At 37.0% G+C, this 17,046-nt stretch overlaps 1 protein-coding gene across 3 annotated transcripts in view; it reads left to right on the forward strand.

Annotated features, from left to right (window-relative positions):
• The window catches only part of CD2AP (CD2 associated protein), a 113,692-nt gene that overhangs the window by 19,982 nt on the left and 76,664 nt on the right, over positions 1 to 17,046 (forward strand). For all 3 annotated transcript variants that reach the window (XM_057555136.1, XM_057555134.1, XM_057555135.1), the window contains exon 2: positions 15,176 to 15,336. In XM_057555136.1, the coding sequence (XP_057411119.1) occupies positions 15,176 to 15,336 (161 nt within the window). The remainder of the gene's footprint in view (positions 1 to 15,175; positions 15,337 to 17,046) is intronic.

Below are 17,046 nucleotides of genomic sequence, written 5' to 3' on the forward strand. Positions count from 1 at the left end.
CACTAATAAATGTCCTTTGTGACTTTTTTTCCCCAGAATAGGGCACCTTTGTCTGCATTAAAAACCTTTTCAGACAGATATCCTTTCTCCTAAATTATTTTCTTAATGGCATTTGGGAACTCTTCTGCTTACTCTTGGTCAGCAGAAGCTGTTTCTCCTGTTATCTTGGCATTTTTAAAGCCAGACCTCTTTCTAAAATTAACAAACCATCCTTTGTTGGCATTAAATTCTCCAGCTTTCGATCCTTCGCCTTCCTCTTGCTTTAAGTTGTCATGTAATGACTTTGCTTTTTTTCTTGAATCATATTAGAGTCTATAGGTATGCCTTTCTTATAGCGATCCTGAATTAAAACTTGTATTTTCACTATGAAATAAAAAGTGCATGGTTTTCGCTATGCTGACACAGCTGCAGTGACAGCTTCACAAATTTCCTTTTTTTCTTTCTTTCTTTTTTTTAAAAATTTAACAGTAGTTCTTACCCTGGATTCAATTATCTTGAAATGGCAGTCAACTGCAGCTGCAAACCTCAATCGGTGGTATTGATACCTATCAAGCAATTCAGCCTTTTCTCTGTTTCTTGGGAGCATTTCCAGCATTAACCAGAGGCACTTCGTATGGGTAGTATTGCATTGTATGACTGTACCAGTTTTTTTTTTTTTTTTTTAAGTCCGTTTGTCCATTGAAGGGCATTGGGATTTTTCTAGTTTGTGGCAGTTGAGAACAGAGCTGCTGTAAACATTTGTGCATAGGTTTTTATGTCGGCGTAAGTTTTACTTCTCCAGAGTATGTGTAGCTAGGAGTCATATGGTAAGTGTATGTTTAACTTTATGTGAAACTGCCAAACTCTTTTCCTGAGTGTCTATACCTTTTTTTTTTTTTTTATTGTCACCAGCAATATACTAGAGTGTCAGTTGCTTCACATCTTCGTGGTATTTTATCCATTTTAATAGGTGTATAGTAGTAGCTCACCGTGTAGAATTGGCAGATTTCTTCTTTAAATGTTTGGTAGAATTTGCCAGGGAGAACATCTGGGCCTTGGGATTTCTTTTTTTGGAAGATTTTTTAACTACAGACTCAATTTAAAAAATAGTTATTCAGATTATATCAAACTACCAAAACTTTGAGGTTTTCTTCATGTGTATCTTTTTTTTTTTTTAATATTTATTTACTTGGTTGCACCAGGTCTTAGTTGCAGCACGTGGGCTCCTTAGTTGTGGCATGTGAACTCTTAGTTGCATCATGCACGTGAGATCTAGTTCCCTGACCAGGGATCAAACCCAGACCCGCTGCATTGGGAGCGTGGAGTCTTATCCACTGCGCCACCAGGGAAGTCCCCTTCATGTGTATCTCGTTTATAGTTTTCCCTTATTATTTTTTAAAATTAATGTGAAGTCTCTGGTGATATTCCTTTTTTTATTCTTCATATTGTTAATCTGGGTCTTTTTTTTTTTTCTTTCTTGATCAGTCTTCCTAGAGATTTATAAATTTTATTGATCTTTTCAAATAACCAATTTTGATTTCATTGTTTTTTCCCTATTTTTCTGTTTTCTCTGGTTTCAGTTGAACATTTTATATGATTCCATTTTATGTCCTCTCTTTTTATATTAAAAAAATCTTTTAGTAGTTGCCCTAGAGTTTGCTATATACATTTATTACTAATCTAAGTTCACCTTTAAATAACACTGTCCCACTTCATGTGTAAGGCAGGTACCATAGAGTATTCCCAACTCCCCCTTTGTCCTTTATGATATTGCTGTCATTCATTCACTTATCTATATGCTAAAAATCACCCAATACATTGTGACTATTATTATTTTAAACAGTGATCTTTTCGATCAATTAGGAGTAAGAAAAGTGAAAGATTTTGTTCTATCTTCATTTATTCCTTTGCCTTCACTCTTTATATAGGGTCGAGTTTTTGACCTGTATAAGTTTCCTTCTATTTGAAGAACTTCTGTTATCATTTCTTTCATGGCAGGTCCTTTGGCAATGAATTTTTGTTTTTTGTTTGTGTGAGAAAGTCTTTATCCTTTACTTTTGAAGGATAATTTCACTGAATATAGAACTTTAAGTTGGTAGTATTTTTCTTTCGATACTTTAAGTAGTTTACTCTATTTCCTTCTTGCTTGATTGTTTCTGAAGAGAAGCCTGCTGTAATGCTTATCCCTGTTCCTCTGTTGGTAAGGTGTTTTTTTCTTATGGCTTCATTCAAGATTTTTCTCTGTCTTTGGTTTGAATATGGTATGCATAGGTGTAGACTTTCCCACATTCTTTGTGTTTGAGCTTCCTGGATGTGTGGTTTGGTATATGTTACTAATTTTGGAAAATTCTCCACCATTATTACTTCATTTATGTCTTCTGTCTTGTTTCTTCCTTCTTCCTTATCTGATACTCCAATTATGCATATGTTATATCTTTTTAAAAAATGTCTATTTATTTATGTGGTTGCACTGGGTCTTAGTTGTGGCTCGCTGGCTCCTTAGTTGCAGCATGTGGACTCCTTAGTTGCGGCAGGCGGGCTCCTTAGTTGCGACTTGCGGGATCCTTAGTTGTGGCTTGCCAGCTCTTTAGTTGTGGCACGCAGTCTCCTTAGTTGTGGCATGTGAACTCTTAGTTGTGGCATGTGAACTCTTAGTTGCAGCATGCATGTGGGATCTAGTTCCCTGACCAGGGATTGAGCCTGGACCCCCTGCATTGAGAGCGTAGAGTCTTATCCACTGCACCACCAGGGGAGTCCCTATATCTTTTGAAATTGTTTCACAGTTCTTGGATGTTCTGTTTTGTTTTTTCAAAAATTATTATTTTTTGTATTTTAGTTCGAGAAGTTTCTGTTGACCTATCTTCAAGCTTCTTGAATCTGTCCTTGGTGGTGTCTAGTTGGTAGATGAGCCCACCAATGGCATCCTTTACTTCTGTTACAGTGTTTTTTGATTTCTAGCATTTCCTTTTGATTGTTTATCTTAAGAGTCTCTATCTGCTTACCTTATACATCTGTTCTTGCATGTTATCTGTTTTTTTCCATTATCACCCTTAACATATATTATAGTTATGTACAATTCCCTGTTTGATTTCAAAATGCATGTTATACTTGAGTCTGACTCTGATTCCTGCTTTGTCTTTGTGTTTTTCTTGCCTTCTAAAAGCATGACGTGTAATTTTTTGTTGAAAATTGGACATGATGTATTAGGTAAAAGGAGCTGAGATCAATTGGTCTTTAGTGTGAGGTTTTTTTTTTTAAATTAATTTATTTGGCTGCATTGGGTCTTAGTTGCAGCATGCGGGATCTCTGTGTGGCATGAGGGCTTCTCTGTAGTTGTGGCGCGCGGGCTCAGTAGTTGTGGTGTGCAGGCCCTCTAGTTGTGGCACACGGACTCTAGAGCCTGTGGGCTTTGTTGCCCTGCAACATGTGAGGTCTTAGTTCCCTGACCAGGGATAGAACCTGTGTCCCCTGCATTGGAAGGCAGATTCTTAACCACTGGACCACCAGGGAAGTCCCTAGTATGAGGTTTTATATTAATCTGGCTAGGAGTGTACTGTTTTTAATATTTGTTCTAGCTGTAGGTGCCAGAGGCATCAAATTCCTTTAGTGTCCTTGTTTTTGTCTCCCCTGATGTCTTCGGGTTTACCTAAGAACTCCTTCTCAGATAGAATCTGCATCATGTAACTCTTTCAGTGCTAATTAACTTATTATAATGGAGCCCCATGGGTATGGTTGTAAGGTGCTGGGAAGAGGAAGCATCCTATAATCTTACAATTAAATCTCAAACTACTGGTGGGTCTGTGTCCTGGGACTGTGATGTCTTTCTTATTTCCCCACCCCCCCCACCTCTCCATGTGAGACAGGAAGGTAACAGGGGACTGGAATCAGAGAAATGCCCTTGTACCCTTTCCACAGGTGGGGTCAGGACCTGGTGAAGTCTTTTTCCTGGAGAGTAGGTCTTTGTTTTGGTTACTAGTTATTTCACAGTGATTACTTTCCCTTTCCTCTCTGCCAGAACCACAAGGAGATCTTTATAGGCTCTTCACTGTGAGAACCTGGTGGGGTTCCTGGAAGTAAAACCCACAAAACGGTGGGGGCTCCCCTGAGACTGTGGTCCCCAGAAGTTTTCTACTCTCATGCTATTCCATACTTAGCCTCCAGCAATTCATCAAAGGTTTTCAGTTTTTGTAGTAGATTGACTTTTTGCCCCCAAAATGTTATGTCTAAGTCCGAAGTCCTGGTACGCATGAATGTGACGTTATTTGGAAATAGAGTCTTTGCAGATGTAGCTAAGGATCTTACGATGGTATCCTAGATTTAGGATTGGCCATAAATCCAGTGACTGGTGTACTTATGAAGAGTAAGGAGAAGGAGGTTTGAGACAGAGACACAGAAGGGGAGGGCCATGGAGGCAGAGGTTGGAATTATGCAAGCCAAGGAATGCCAGAGGTTGCTGGCAGCCCCTAGAAGCCAAGATAGAGGTGTGGAGCAATTCTATATCAGTCTTTAGAAAGATCCAACCCTGATGATACCTTGATTTTGTACTCTGGCCACCAAAGCTATAACTATGAGAGAATAAAATAGTTTTATTGTTTTAAGTCACCTAGTTTGTGATACTTTGTTATGACAGCCCTGGGAAACTAGTACAGTGTTCTTACCAGTTTATGACTCCAGTGGTTTCTACTTGAGATGATCTAGTAGATCTTAGCTGTGACTCTCTGGATATGCCTGTCTCTCCGTATCTTGAGGTGGTGGTTTGCCCTGTGGCCTCAATTCTCTGATGCGTCCAAGGAAAGTCAATGATTTTCCGTTTGTTTAACTTTCTTCTTCTAAGGGTGGGAGTGACAGTTTCCAAGCTTTTTCCATGTTGGAGCTGAAACTGCAAGTCAGGTTTGTTTGTTTGTTTGTTTGTTTGGGTCTAGCATTTTTATACTGTATTATTTTAGTGATTACCACATGCCTTTTTCACTTTTAAAAATCTAATATTAATTGCTACCTTTACTCTCCTTCTGTACCATGCAGAGATCTTAGAATACTTTAACTCCTGATTTATATAGCTGTTGTTATTTTAATCTTCCTAATATTTTAAATTTCCACATCCTCCCCCTCCCTCTTCCTCCTCCTCCTTTTTCATCTTCTTATTTATGTTTTTTTGTTGTTGGGGTATAACTGTCATATAACAGTATATTGATTTCAGGTGTACAACATAATGCTTTGATATTTATATGTTCTGAGAAATGATCACCACAGTAAGTCTAGTTAGCAACCGTCACCATACATAGTTACAAATTTTGTTTTCTTGTGATGAGAACTTTTAAAAGATTTACTCTCTCAGCAACTTTGCAGTATGCAATATAATTTTATTAACTATAGTTGCCATGCTGTACATTACATCCCCAGGACTTAGTTATTTTATAGCTGGAAGTTTTGATTTTCATTTCCCTGACGATTAGTGATATTAAGTATCTTTTCATGTACCAGTTGACTATCCGTATGGCTTCTCTGGAAAAATGTTTGTTCTGATTCTCTGTCCATTTTTAAATCAGACTGTTTTTTTTGTTTTTTTCTTTTGCTATTAAGTTGTATGAGTTCTTATTAACCCCTTATAAGATATATGATTTGCAAATATATCCTCCCATTCTGTAGGTCACCTTTTCACTTTGTTGATGGGTTCCTTTCTGTGCAGAAGTTTTAGTTTGATGTAGTTCCACTTGTTTATTTTTCCTTTTGTTGCCTTTCCTTTTGATGTCAAATCCAAAAAATCATCCCCAGACCAGTGACAAGGAGCTTACTTACTGCCTATGTTTTCTTCTAGGAGTTTTGTGGTTTCAAGTTTTAAGTTTAAGTCTTTAATCCATTTTGAGTTAATTTTTTCTTATTTTACTCAGTGTTTATATACCTATGTATTTACCACTCTTTTGCTTTTCTTTCCTCTGTGCATCTCTTTTTCGATATTGGATGTGTTCCCCTTTTCCTGCTGTGCTCAGAAAACACCTTCAGAGTTTCTTTCAGTGTGACAAACTCTGCTTTTTGCTTGTCTTTTTTTTTTGAATTTTTGAATTTTATTTTTTTAATTTATTTTTTATACAGCAGGTTCTTATTAGTTGTCTGTTTTATACATGTTAGTGTATACATGTCAGTCCCAATCTCTCAGTTCATCTTACCACCACCACCCCCCACCCCATCACTTTCCCCAGTTGGTGTCCATATGTTTGTTCTACATCTGTGTCTCTATTTCTGCCTTGCAAACTGGTTCATCTGTACCATTTTTCTAGATTCCACATATATGCGTTAATATACGATATTCGTTTTTCTCTTTCTGACTTACTTCACTCTGTATGACAGTCTCTAGATCCATCCACGTCTCTACAAATGACCCAATTTTGTTCCTTTTTATGGCTGAATAATATTCCATTGTATATATATACCACATCTTCTTTATCCAGTCGTCTGTCGATGGGCATTTAGGTTGCTTCCATGACCTGGCTATTGTAAATAGTGCTGCAATGAACATTGTGGTGCATGTGTCTTTTTGAATTATGGTTTTCTCTGGGTATATGCCCAGTAGTGGGATCGCTGGATCATATGGTAATTCTATTTTTAGTTTTTTAAGGAACTTCCATACTGTTCTCCATAGTGGCTGTATCAATTTACATTCCCACCAACAGTGCAAGAGGGTTCCCTGTTCTCCACACCCTCTCTAGCATTTGTTGTTTGTAGATTTTCTGATGATGCCCATGCTTATCTTTTTGCTTTTGTTTTGAAGGATATTTTCTCTGGTACAGACTTCATGATTTGCAGTTATTTTCTTTCTGCATTTTGAAAATACAAAACTGCTGCTTTCTGGCTCCTGCTGTTGCTGCTGAGAAGCCCATTTAAGTGTTGCTTCTTTGGTAACCTTTTAAAAATTTGTCTCTTCTAAGATATTTTTTTTTCCTCTTTGATATTTTGCAGTTTTACTATGTTGAGTTGCAGATTTCTTTTTATTTATTCCATTTGGAATTGCTTAGACTTCTTGACTCCATGGATTGATGTCTTTTATCAGTTTGGTGAGTTCATAGCTATTAACTTTTCAGATAGTTTTTATTTTCTCCTTTGGGACTCCAATTAAACATGGTAGACTGTTTTAGTATATCTTCTATGTCTGTTACATTCTCATCTATATTGTCTACATTTTTGTCCCTCTTGACAGGCATTTTGGTTAGTTTCTGTTGATATTTACCTGTCTGCCCTTTAGCTAGTTTTCTGAAGCTGTATGTAATATACTTTTAAACTCATCCATTGAGTTTCTATTTTTGGTTATTGTCTTGCTCAGTTCTAGAATACCTATGTGGTTCAAGTTTGTTTTCTCACTATCTGCAGTACTGAGCTTTGTGTCAGTTTTTCAATCTGTAATTTATATCTTTGAACATGGTAAATGTTATTGTTTTAAAGTCTGTGTCTGATAAGTTCAGTATATGGGGTTCATTGAAATGTTTCTGTTGTTTCTTGTTTCTCTAGGTACTTATTTATGATGTTTTTGCATTTTACATGCCTGGTTATGTTTCCTTGTCTCTGGATGTTGTAGACTAAAAATATTTCTTGACATAATTTTACGTCTAGGTTATCTTCTCCCAGAGAGGATTCTGGTTACTTCTCTTTTGTCTTGAACCACTTGAATGGTATGAGGTTTCCTGAGTCATCCACATAACATTAAACTGGGCTACGGTGCTTGGGTGCAGTTATTTAGGGTCATTTCCCAAAGTGTGCATGTAGATTCTCAGAGTTACCACCCTCGATAGTTCCTGAACTCCACTGTCAAATCCTAGAACGGCAAAGCTACTGAAAGTGCCGCTTAGCCTCTGTCATGTCTTTAGAACTGGCCAATACTTTCCAGGGCAAAAGTAGCCCCAGTATCATACTTACTTCTCTGGGTTCCAGTTCTCACTTCAGTTTCACCTGATAACATATATTTTTAGTAATTTAGTCTGTTTAAGAAGGTGATTATTATATTTCATCCAGCTTGTTTAGTTGTCTTCCTGTGAGGGTTGGTCCAGATTATCTAGTGTTCTTTTATTTTGAGTCTTTTTCGATGCCATATTTTAAAATCTTTATTACCCTGCAGATCACATAAATCCTAAAATGTGATAAGTGATTAATTTGGGTTGCTTTCTTCACACTATAAAAATAAACTATTAAGTAGCTAAAGTAATTTAAATTTTACTTTCTCTTTCATTGGTAGTCACATTTGAAATGAAAGATGAATAATCCACAAACAAAATGTGTAATCTTAAATGATCGGTTTCATAGAGAGTAGGTCAGGTAGAAAGAGCCATTAGTGATAGACAAGGGTCTGTATACCTTATACATCCTAGAGTGTTTTTCAGGATGTACACATTATCTTCTTTTTGTTTTTTTTTTCCTCCCAAATGTTTTTCGTCAACATTTATTTCTTCACTTTAAGCAAGCACTTAAAGTGAAGAAAATTAGTCAGTCAAACACAATTGTTTTAAATGGTGGAAGAGTTTTGTTTAGTTTGAAATATAAAAGTTTAATTGGCTTTGCAATGTACCAGTTTTCAATGAAAGAATGAGCTTTTTGATTTTGCACAATATGGAGGGTGCTGATTCTTGGAATGATGGCCTGCATGCTAGTTTGTATAGCAAACTCATGAATTAAATGAGTTTTTATTTAAACAGTTTTAACTTTTCTATAAATACAATTGTTACATACTGTCTAGTGAGCATCAGTGTTTTTAGTAACTTATTTTTACCCAATTATTATATGTTTATTGTAGAAAAATGCCAAGGTGTGGGTTATTGTTTGTAAGAATGCCCTCACTTCTGACAACTGCAGATTTGGGGGGTTCCCACGACTGCCCTCATGTTTGACAATTTGCTGGAAGGGCTTGCAGAACTCACTGAAAGCTGTTATACTCTTGGGCATGGTTTATTATAGTAAAAGGATACAGATTAAAATTGGCCAAGGGGAGAGAAGCATGAGACAGAGTCCAGGAAGGTTCCAGGTGTGATGTCATTCTCTCTCTCTGAAGTCTTGAACAGCATTAACTCCTGGTGATGATGTATGACAACATGCAGAGTATTGCCAACCAGAGAAGCTCACTTGAGTCTTGGTGTCCAGAGTTTTGTAGAGAAGATGTAGTTGACTGCCCATGTGACTGACCTTTAGTGTCTAGCCCTTCCAGAGGTAGAACAGATGCTGCATGGTGTGAAGCCCCCAAGATAATGACCTTGTTTGGTAAAGTCCTCAGGTAAACAGAGGTGCCTAAGGAACTCCAGAGTCCTTAAATAAACAAAAACACTCTTCCTAGAGATCAGGATGAGGCCAATTCCTAACCTCTCTTTTGGCTGGGATTAATTCTTTTTTTTTTTTTAAATATTGGAGTATAGTTGATTAACAGTGTTGTGTTAGTTTCAGGTGTACTGCAAAGTGATTCAGTATCTGTTCTTTTTCAAATTCTTATTTAGGTTATTACAGAATACCGAGCAGAGTTCCCTGCCTCTGTGCAGTAGGTCCTTGTTGGTTATCTATTTTAAATATAGCAGTGTATACGTGTCAATCCCAAACTCCCAGTCTACCCGCCCCTTTTAATTCTTTACTAAAGATGAAAGAAAAGGAGATAACAAACAGCATCTTAGATCCCTTCAGGCATCCATTAACATTTTGGAATGTAACTCTTTATATTTTTCTATACATATTTTTGTTTCTTCCTTTTTTACAAAAATACGTTGTTACTATGCCTATGTTTTATAAACTTTCTTATTTAACATTGTATTGCAAGCCTAATTATGAATGTTTAAAAGGTCAAGAATTTAACCTTATTTACCATATGGTGTTTTCTTTAGGAGAAATAAATTATCTTTGACTCAGTAAACTTTTTAATTAAAACACATAGAATCATGAGTTATAAACATATTTGCAATAATATTGGACAAGCCACTTTAATACTTAGTGCTTTTTTTAAAAAAATAAAATCTTATCCAAATAATATCTGCATATGCTATAAAAATACAAAAGTATTAGAAGACTTATAATGAAAAAAAAGCATTTCCTTGCCTCACTGTTCTCTACTTCTATTCCCATTCTTTAGAGGGAAACAACTTTGAACTAGCTTATCTTTCAGTTTTAATTTTTTTGGCTTTTGTATTTCTAAATAACAAGTTTCCCAAGTTTCTATAGCTGTTCTTTGATTTGATACTTTAATTTTTTAACTTTCTGATAACGATAGGTAACGATTTAGCTTACTTATTGTAATCTCACATCTGTTTTCCATTTATCTCAATGTGGTTTTATTTCTCTCTTGGTTACCTTTCTAAATTCTGAGTATATAGTTATACTCTTATTTTTCTTTTCAGCAAGTAAGATAGTATTTCTGGACTTAGCACTTTGTATGGTGAAGATATTAGTACCTCTACCCTTCTCTTTATCAACCTCCCTAATCTTTACTTTATACTATAACGTGAAGGCTTGTTAACATTTATATTTTCTTCTGTAACCATAATTTAGTCTTTTTGTTTTGTTAGAGATTGATTTTTAGTGTTAACACAGAAACTAGTTATTATTTTTATTATGACCATGTAAATATTTTTTACTGTGCAGCCAAGTAGTATATATGATGATTATATTTTCAACATTGTGTAACTCTTTGCCTTTCCAGGAGTTTGTAATCATCTTTAGTTTTTCCTCTCCTTACCTAGCTGTATTGTCTCTTTGAGTTTCAGATTCTTCAGGATAGTATAAAATTTCACAGGCTGTCTCTCACTTCTTTTTGCCACCAAATACCTCCTAGAACTTTCTGTCTCTTGCTTAATCTAGACTGTTTGTTCCTTAGATTTGTTGCACAATTGCTATCTTAGAACTTTTCTCACTCTAAGCCTGGCTCCACTATTTCTTGAATTTTGTATCCTCCTCTGTTTTGGTTCTTACTAGATAACATCATGTAATTGCATATGTGGGAGTTAATTTTCTTTGTCCTTGTCTGTGTGAAAATGTTATAACCTATACTTGTCTGTTGATTTGACTGAGTATGAAATTCATTTTCCTTCAGTACTTAAGTGGCTTTGCCTTTTTATTTTTCTTCTTCTAGAATCTGGTATTGCCAATGAGAAGTCTCCTAATATGATTCTCATTCTTTTGTAGATGGAACTCTTTATTTCTTCTCAGAGAGCTTTCTAGGATATGTTTATTTTTGTTGTGAAATTTCACCTAGATATGAGTACTTACTTTTTTACTTGTTCATTGTACTGGACTCTCCACAGACCTCTTTCTATTTGAAGATATGTTTCGTATAGCTTTGGAATATTTTCTTGTATATTTCACTGTCTATTCTCTATTTTTCTCTCCCCCCCCCCCCCAGAACTGTTAATTGGATGTTGGATTGTCTGGAATAATCATCTGTGTCATATTTGCTTTCATATTTTCTTTATGTCTCTTTCCTTTACCTTTTTTTGTAAAGGTTTTTTGGTTTGTCTCCACCTCTGCAAAAAAAAAAAAAGACATTTTGGAATATGCATTTCCAAATGCTTTTTATTTTCTCATTTCTTTTTTCACAGCATTCTGTTCTGATTTTATGAACTTTATTACATCTCTTGAAGATAAAAATTTGTACGTGTTTAAATCCTTTTTAATTTTTAAACATTAAGGTGTAGAAATGTTTAAAGTACAGTACAAAGAATTTTTTCCTGACTTATGCCTTTCTCCTGAATATTTTAGTATTTTCTACAAATCAGGATCTTCTCCTACTTAATCATAATTCAGTTATAAAATTTAAGAAGTTAACATTTATTTATGGTTTCTTACTTTATTCAGTGGTGTATATTCTATTACAGTCATTATTTACCTTGATGCTCAGATTGTCCTGATTTGGTGAGTAGGAGCCGTTCTGACATCACTTCTCTGTGTCCTTTGGCATCACCTTATCTTTTTTTGAGAACTTCCTTGCTTTCTGCCACAGCACCATGTTTCAGGCTTATTTTGTACTTTTCCTGCCTTAGCCCTGGAATTGCCTATCTTCCCAAGGATTCCTGGTTCCTTTCAGTAGAAAATGGTTTTTAGAAGATCTCGGCATTAGTTTTGCTCATTGCCATTGGAATGTTGCGGTTTCAGGCCCTTTCAGTGGATAGAGCTTGTGTGTGTGGGGTGTGTATGTGGTGTGTGTGTGTGTTTTATATATACGTGAATGTCTGTGTATTGAAAACCATGAGTTCATGATGATACTTCTCATTCCCGTTTAATATCACAGGATCAAATGAAGCCTTTTCCCTTTATATTTGTAACTCCCTTTCATAGAGAAACTTGGCTTCCATTATCCTTAATATGTTTACTTATTTGATTAATTCCCCTGTATGTAACCAGTCTTCCATCTCTGCTGTCACCCCACCCTTGTATGGACACTCTCTTCTCCTGTGTGGGCTGTTAGTCCCCACTCTAGGTTGCCTCCACCCTCCCACATCTCTGCATGGAAATCTGGCCCTACCCCCAACACCATTTGGCCTCTGATGTTTCTCATTAAGCTGCCCATCAGCTTGGATGCCCTCACCACTGTGATTGGGTGCTGGCACACCTATCATGTTGCCTCTGCATGAATGCCTCCCTCACCCTGCCTTAGAGTTCTGATAGGCTGCACTAGGGGAGCCTCCATAGATGGACACCCTTCTCACCCTACTTTGGCTCTGATAGCATCACTTCCACCCCTCCCCCAGCTTTGGATACCTTCTTTACTCTTTTTGGTCCCTGTCTTCTCACACCTTCTCAGACTCCTTCCCAACCTTGCCCTCCTCTCCCCACACTACGCTTTTCTACACCTAATAACTTTAAGACTGAATAATTCCGGAAGGGGAGAGGTGGGTGTATATTTCATCCAGGAGTAATTTTTCAATTTATCATGGTCTTTCATGATTAACTATTGTGTACCATTCATATTTATGAATAAACAATAAATAAAAAGCCAATTGGGAACTCTGTTTATGTGGGTAGGACTTAAGTGTTATTTTAGAATTAGTAGGTTGGGAGCTGCCCATTGCTCTGGAGACCTCTAAATTCTGGAAATCAGTAGTCATTTTTCTAAGAAACCATCACTCATCCATAGTAGCTATACTAGTTTCCCCAAACTATTTTGTGTGTGTGTGTGCGTGTCTGAGATGAACCCTTTAGTTTTTTACCTTCGAAAAAAATACCTGCCTATATAGCATAATTGTCTCAGAGTTATTGTGGTTGATAATGGGTGTCAGCTCTTCCATACAGATATTAGTTTCCCTGTTTTCAGTTCTACATTTCCTATGAGCACTCCTTTTCTGAATTTCTAGCCTTTCTGGGGTTCTGGAGAGCAGTTTGATGTCTCAGTTATAGTTTCCTTAAGTTCTCTGGGCTTCTGGCTTTATTAGTTATGGATCCATTTTCACAAGTTTAAAAAATTTCTCACTAGTTCCCTTCTCAGGTTGGGATGTTTTCAGCTGCAAATACAATCCCATCTAGAATTTATTTAGAAGTTAAGAAAAAACTATCTCTATAACAAGAAATCTAAAGATATTGGAGATATAGGGTTGGTTAACTTAGCAGTTTAATGAATCTAGCAAAGATCCAGGCCATTTTCATCCTTCTTCTCTTCTAATCAGATCTGCTGTTTTTCTTGTCTCAACCAGTTGTAGCAGTTTTGTCCATTACATTCTCACTGAAGAACATCCAGAGTCTGCAGGAGGACATTTCTTCCTTGTGTTTTGTTTATAAGGTCAAATGAAACCTTCCCAGAACCCCTGCTTACATTGTACTGGTCAGTCGATCCATCACATGTGTATTTGAAAACCAGTCTGTGTGTGTTTGTGTGTGTGTGTGTGTGAGAGAGAGAGAGAGAGAGAGGGAGAGGGAGAGGGAATATGAATGGAATTAACTGTAAATCAACTATCTTTAGACCTTTGCCTCTTTGACCAGCAGCGTTAGTTATCCTGGGACCTACTCAGTCAGTCTGCATTTAAGCAAGATTCCCAAGTCAACAAGGTGACTTGATTGTACATTAGTGTTTGAGAAGTGCTGGTCTAGAATAGTTAAGATTTAACCCCCTAGGACTGAGAGAGAAGCTTCATTTGTAAAAGTACAGGGTCTCCATATACCTGAACAAAATCAAGGTTCAGTGAGAAAGGAAGAAGGAAGAGGAGTCAGTGTGGGAATGGCTGTTGGTTTGGCAGCCAACAGTGTCTGCCCATACTCCCTTTCCTTTTTTTTGGTTGTAGTGTGTGTGTGTGTGAGTGTTCTTTTTTCTTATCATTTTTATAGGAGGAAGAAAAGATGAATGGAGGTATGGCTAGTTAAAATGTTAATGCTATGCGTATATGATGTCCTATAACCTAAAATCGTATACTTAAAAGAGGTGAAATGGATCCTTAAGAGTCTTCATTTCAGGGTGTATTCATTTTCTACTGTTCTGTGAAAAATATTACCACAAACTTAGCAACTTAAAACAATATACATTTATTGTCTCACAGTTTTTGTGATTCACCAGTCTGGGCATGGCTGAGTCCTTCACAAGGCTGCAGTCAGTGTATTGATCAGGGCTGGGTTCTCAACTGGGGAGGGATCTGCTTCCAAGCTTACGTGGTTGTTGGCATCATTCAGTTCCCTGTGGGCTGCTGGACTGAGGGCCTCAGTTTTGTGCTGGCTGTCAGCCAGAGACCTCCTCAGTTGCTTGCATGCGGCCCTCTCCATAGGCCAGCTCAATAAAGCATCTTGCATCTTCAGAGCCCGCAAGTGACAGAGTTCCCTAGCAAGGTGGACATTACAGTCTTATGTAGTCACATACAAATCCATCATCTTTGTCATATTCTGTTGGTTAGAATTCAGTCATAGGTCATGTCCACACGTAAGGAGAGAGAATTACATAATACATAAGGACATGAATATCAAGAGATGGGGATCATGGGAACCACCTTAGAGTTTGTCACAAAGGATCTCTAGCTGACTGGAAAAGTAAGTGATGATGTAAATTGCACGTCGTGTTGAGGTTTCTGCTTAAAACTGCTACTGTGCATTATGCGCAGGCAATCAAGACGTTTGCTGATGTAGCCAAATATTTAAAACTGAGGTAAGCGGTACCTTTGTAATATTAATTATCATTGCTAAACAGTTTCCTTAGTTGTAAGTTTATTAACATGGTGAATAGTATGTCATGAATTAAGCTTTAGATGTTTCTTTCTTTTTTTTTTAGTTGACTATATTGTGGAGTATGACTATGATGCTGTGCACGATGATGAGTTAACTATTCGAGTGGGGGAAATCATCAGGAACGTGAGAAAACTACAGGAGGAAGGATGGCTAGAAGGAGAACTCAATGGGAGAAGAGGAATGTTTCCTGATAATTTTGTTAAGGTAAGCATTCTCAGTTAAATTCCTAGCTGTTGCTTCACAGGATTCAATCAATCATTCATTCATTCATTTATTTATCTATCTATCTATCTACCTATCTATCTATTTATTTATTTATGGCTGTGTTGGGTCGTTGGGTCTTCGTTGCTGCGCACGGGCTTTCTCTAGTTGCGGCAAGTGGGGGCTACTCTTTGTTGCGGTGCGTGGGCTTCTCATTGCGGTGGCTTCTCTTGTTGCGGAGCATGAGCTTTAGGTGTGTGGGCTTCAGTAGTTGTGGCACGTGGGCTCAGTAGTTGTGGCTCGTGGGCTCCAGAGCGCAGGCTCAGTAGTTGTGGCACACGGGCTTAGTTGCTCCGTGGCATGTGGGATCTTCCCGGACCAGGGCTCGAACCCATGTCCCCTGCATTGGCAGGTGGATTCTTAACCACTGTGCCACCAGGGAAGTCCCAGGATTCAGTCTTAAAGAAATATATAATATATATTTTTTAAACTAAAATGTTTTAGATAAATTTCTAGTCTGCAGAATTTAAAAAAACTAGAGACCCAAGTACCACTGTAATGAATGTCATTGTTACCTGGTGTCCTTGTGGATACCAAAACTATGTGTGTGTGTGTGTGTGTGTGTGTGTGTGTGTGTGTGTGTGTGTGTCCGACTACCTGTCTACCTATCATTTGGGTAGCAGTTTATAATTTACAGAGTTTTGCTGTGTACATTCTCATTTAAGCCTACAAATCTTGTGAAGTAAGTGGGGCAGATGACAACCCCATTTTAAATCAGGTGTGACACGTAGATTGAGAGGTTAAATGGTTTAGCCAGTGTTGGATAGCTAATAAAACAGAATCTGAACTGAAATTTGAGAGAGTTGCCTCTTTACTCAAGTCTTATTGTATCTTGTTGCTTTTCCAGCCCCTGTGAGAATCTTAGATCCTATTTTTAAGTTTCAACATTGCAGCAGTTATCTTTCAAAGTAACAGATACTCTTCAACTACCACCAAACATTCCTTTTTCAGTAAATATTCTAGTCACCTCTGCCAGAAAACAATCAAGATTCTTAAATCTATTACAGACTAATAAAGTTCTCAATAGTTTAGAGGAGAAAAAAAAAAAGTAAAGGATATCTGTGTATTTACACTTCATTTGTAATTGTCTTATTTTCTATATTAGTTTTCGTACACTCAGCCACATCCCTCTTCTCATTAATTGTGACTGTGAGTTCTTCTGGGAAGGCTAGAGTGTACCTCTCATTTGTTGTCCAACTTGCAGAGTAGTTGTTAGAATATCTGTACAATGTGGATGTTTAGTAAATATTTGTTCCCTCAATACGTTTGTGTTTATTTCAGTTGTGGTTTTACCTCTAAGTATGAACACACATACTTTATTCTGTTAATTGGATTTAAAGAAGATGAACTAACTACATTTTACTTAATTCCATTTTACCTCTTGAAACAACTGAGAAAAGCTATAGTAGGGAATTGAACTCTTGTTTATTTTTTATTTTATAAATTGACTTCTTTCTTGTAATCTAAAATGGAGTATAATGCAGATGCCATCGAAGTTGGAATAGAATAACTGCATTTAAACACAGTCAAGTTCAGTTTTGCCTTCGCTGGTGGAATGATGTAGGGCAAATCACTTAATTTCTCTGTTTTCTTCTCTTTAAAATGGTCTGTTGTTGGTCTGTATATAGTAAGCCATAACATTGGCCTCTCATA

Source organism: Balaenoptera acutorostrata, chromosome 10 (assembly GCF_949987535.1).
Source record: "Balaenoptera acutorostrata chromosome 10, mBalAcu1.1, whole genome shotgun sequence".
Classification (NCBI taxonomy): Eukaryota; Metazoa; Chordata; class Mammalia; order Artiodactyla; family Balaenopteridae; genus Balaenoptera; species Balaenoptera acutorostrata.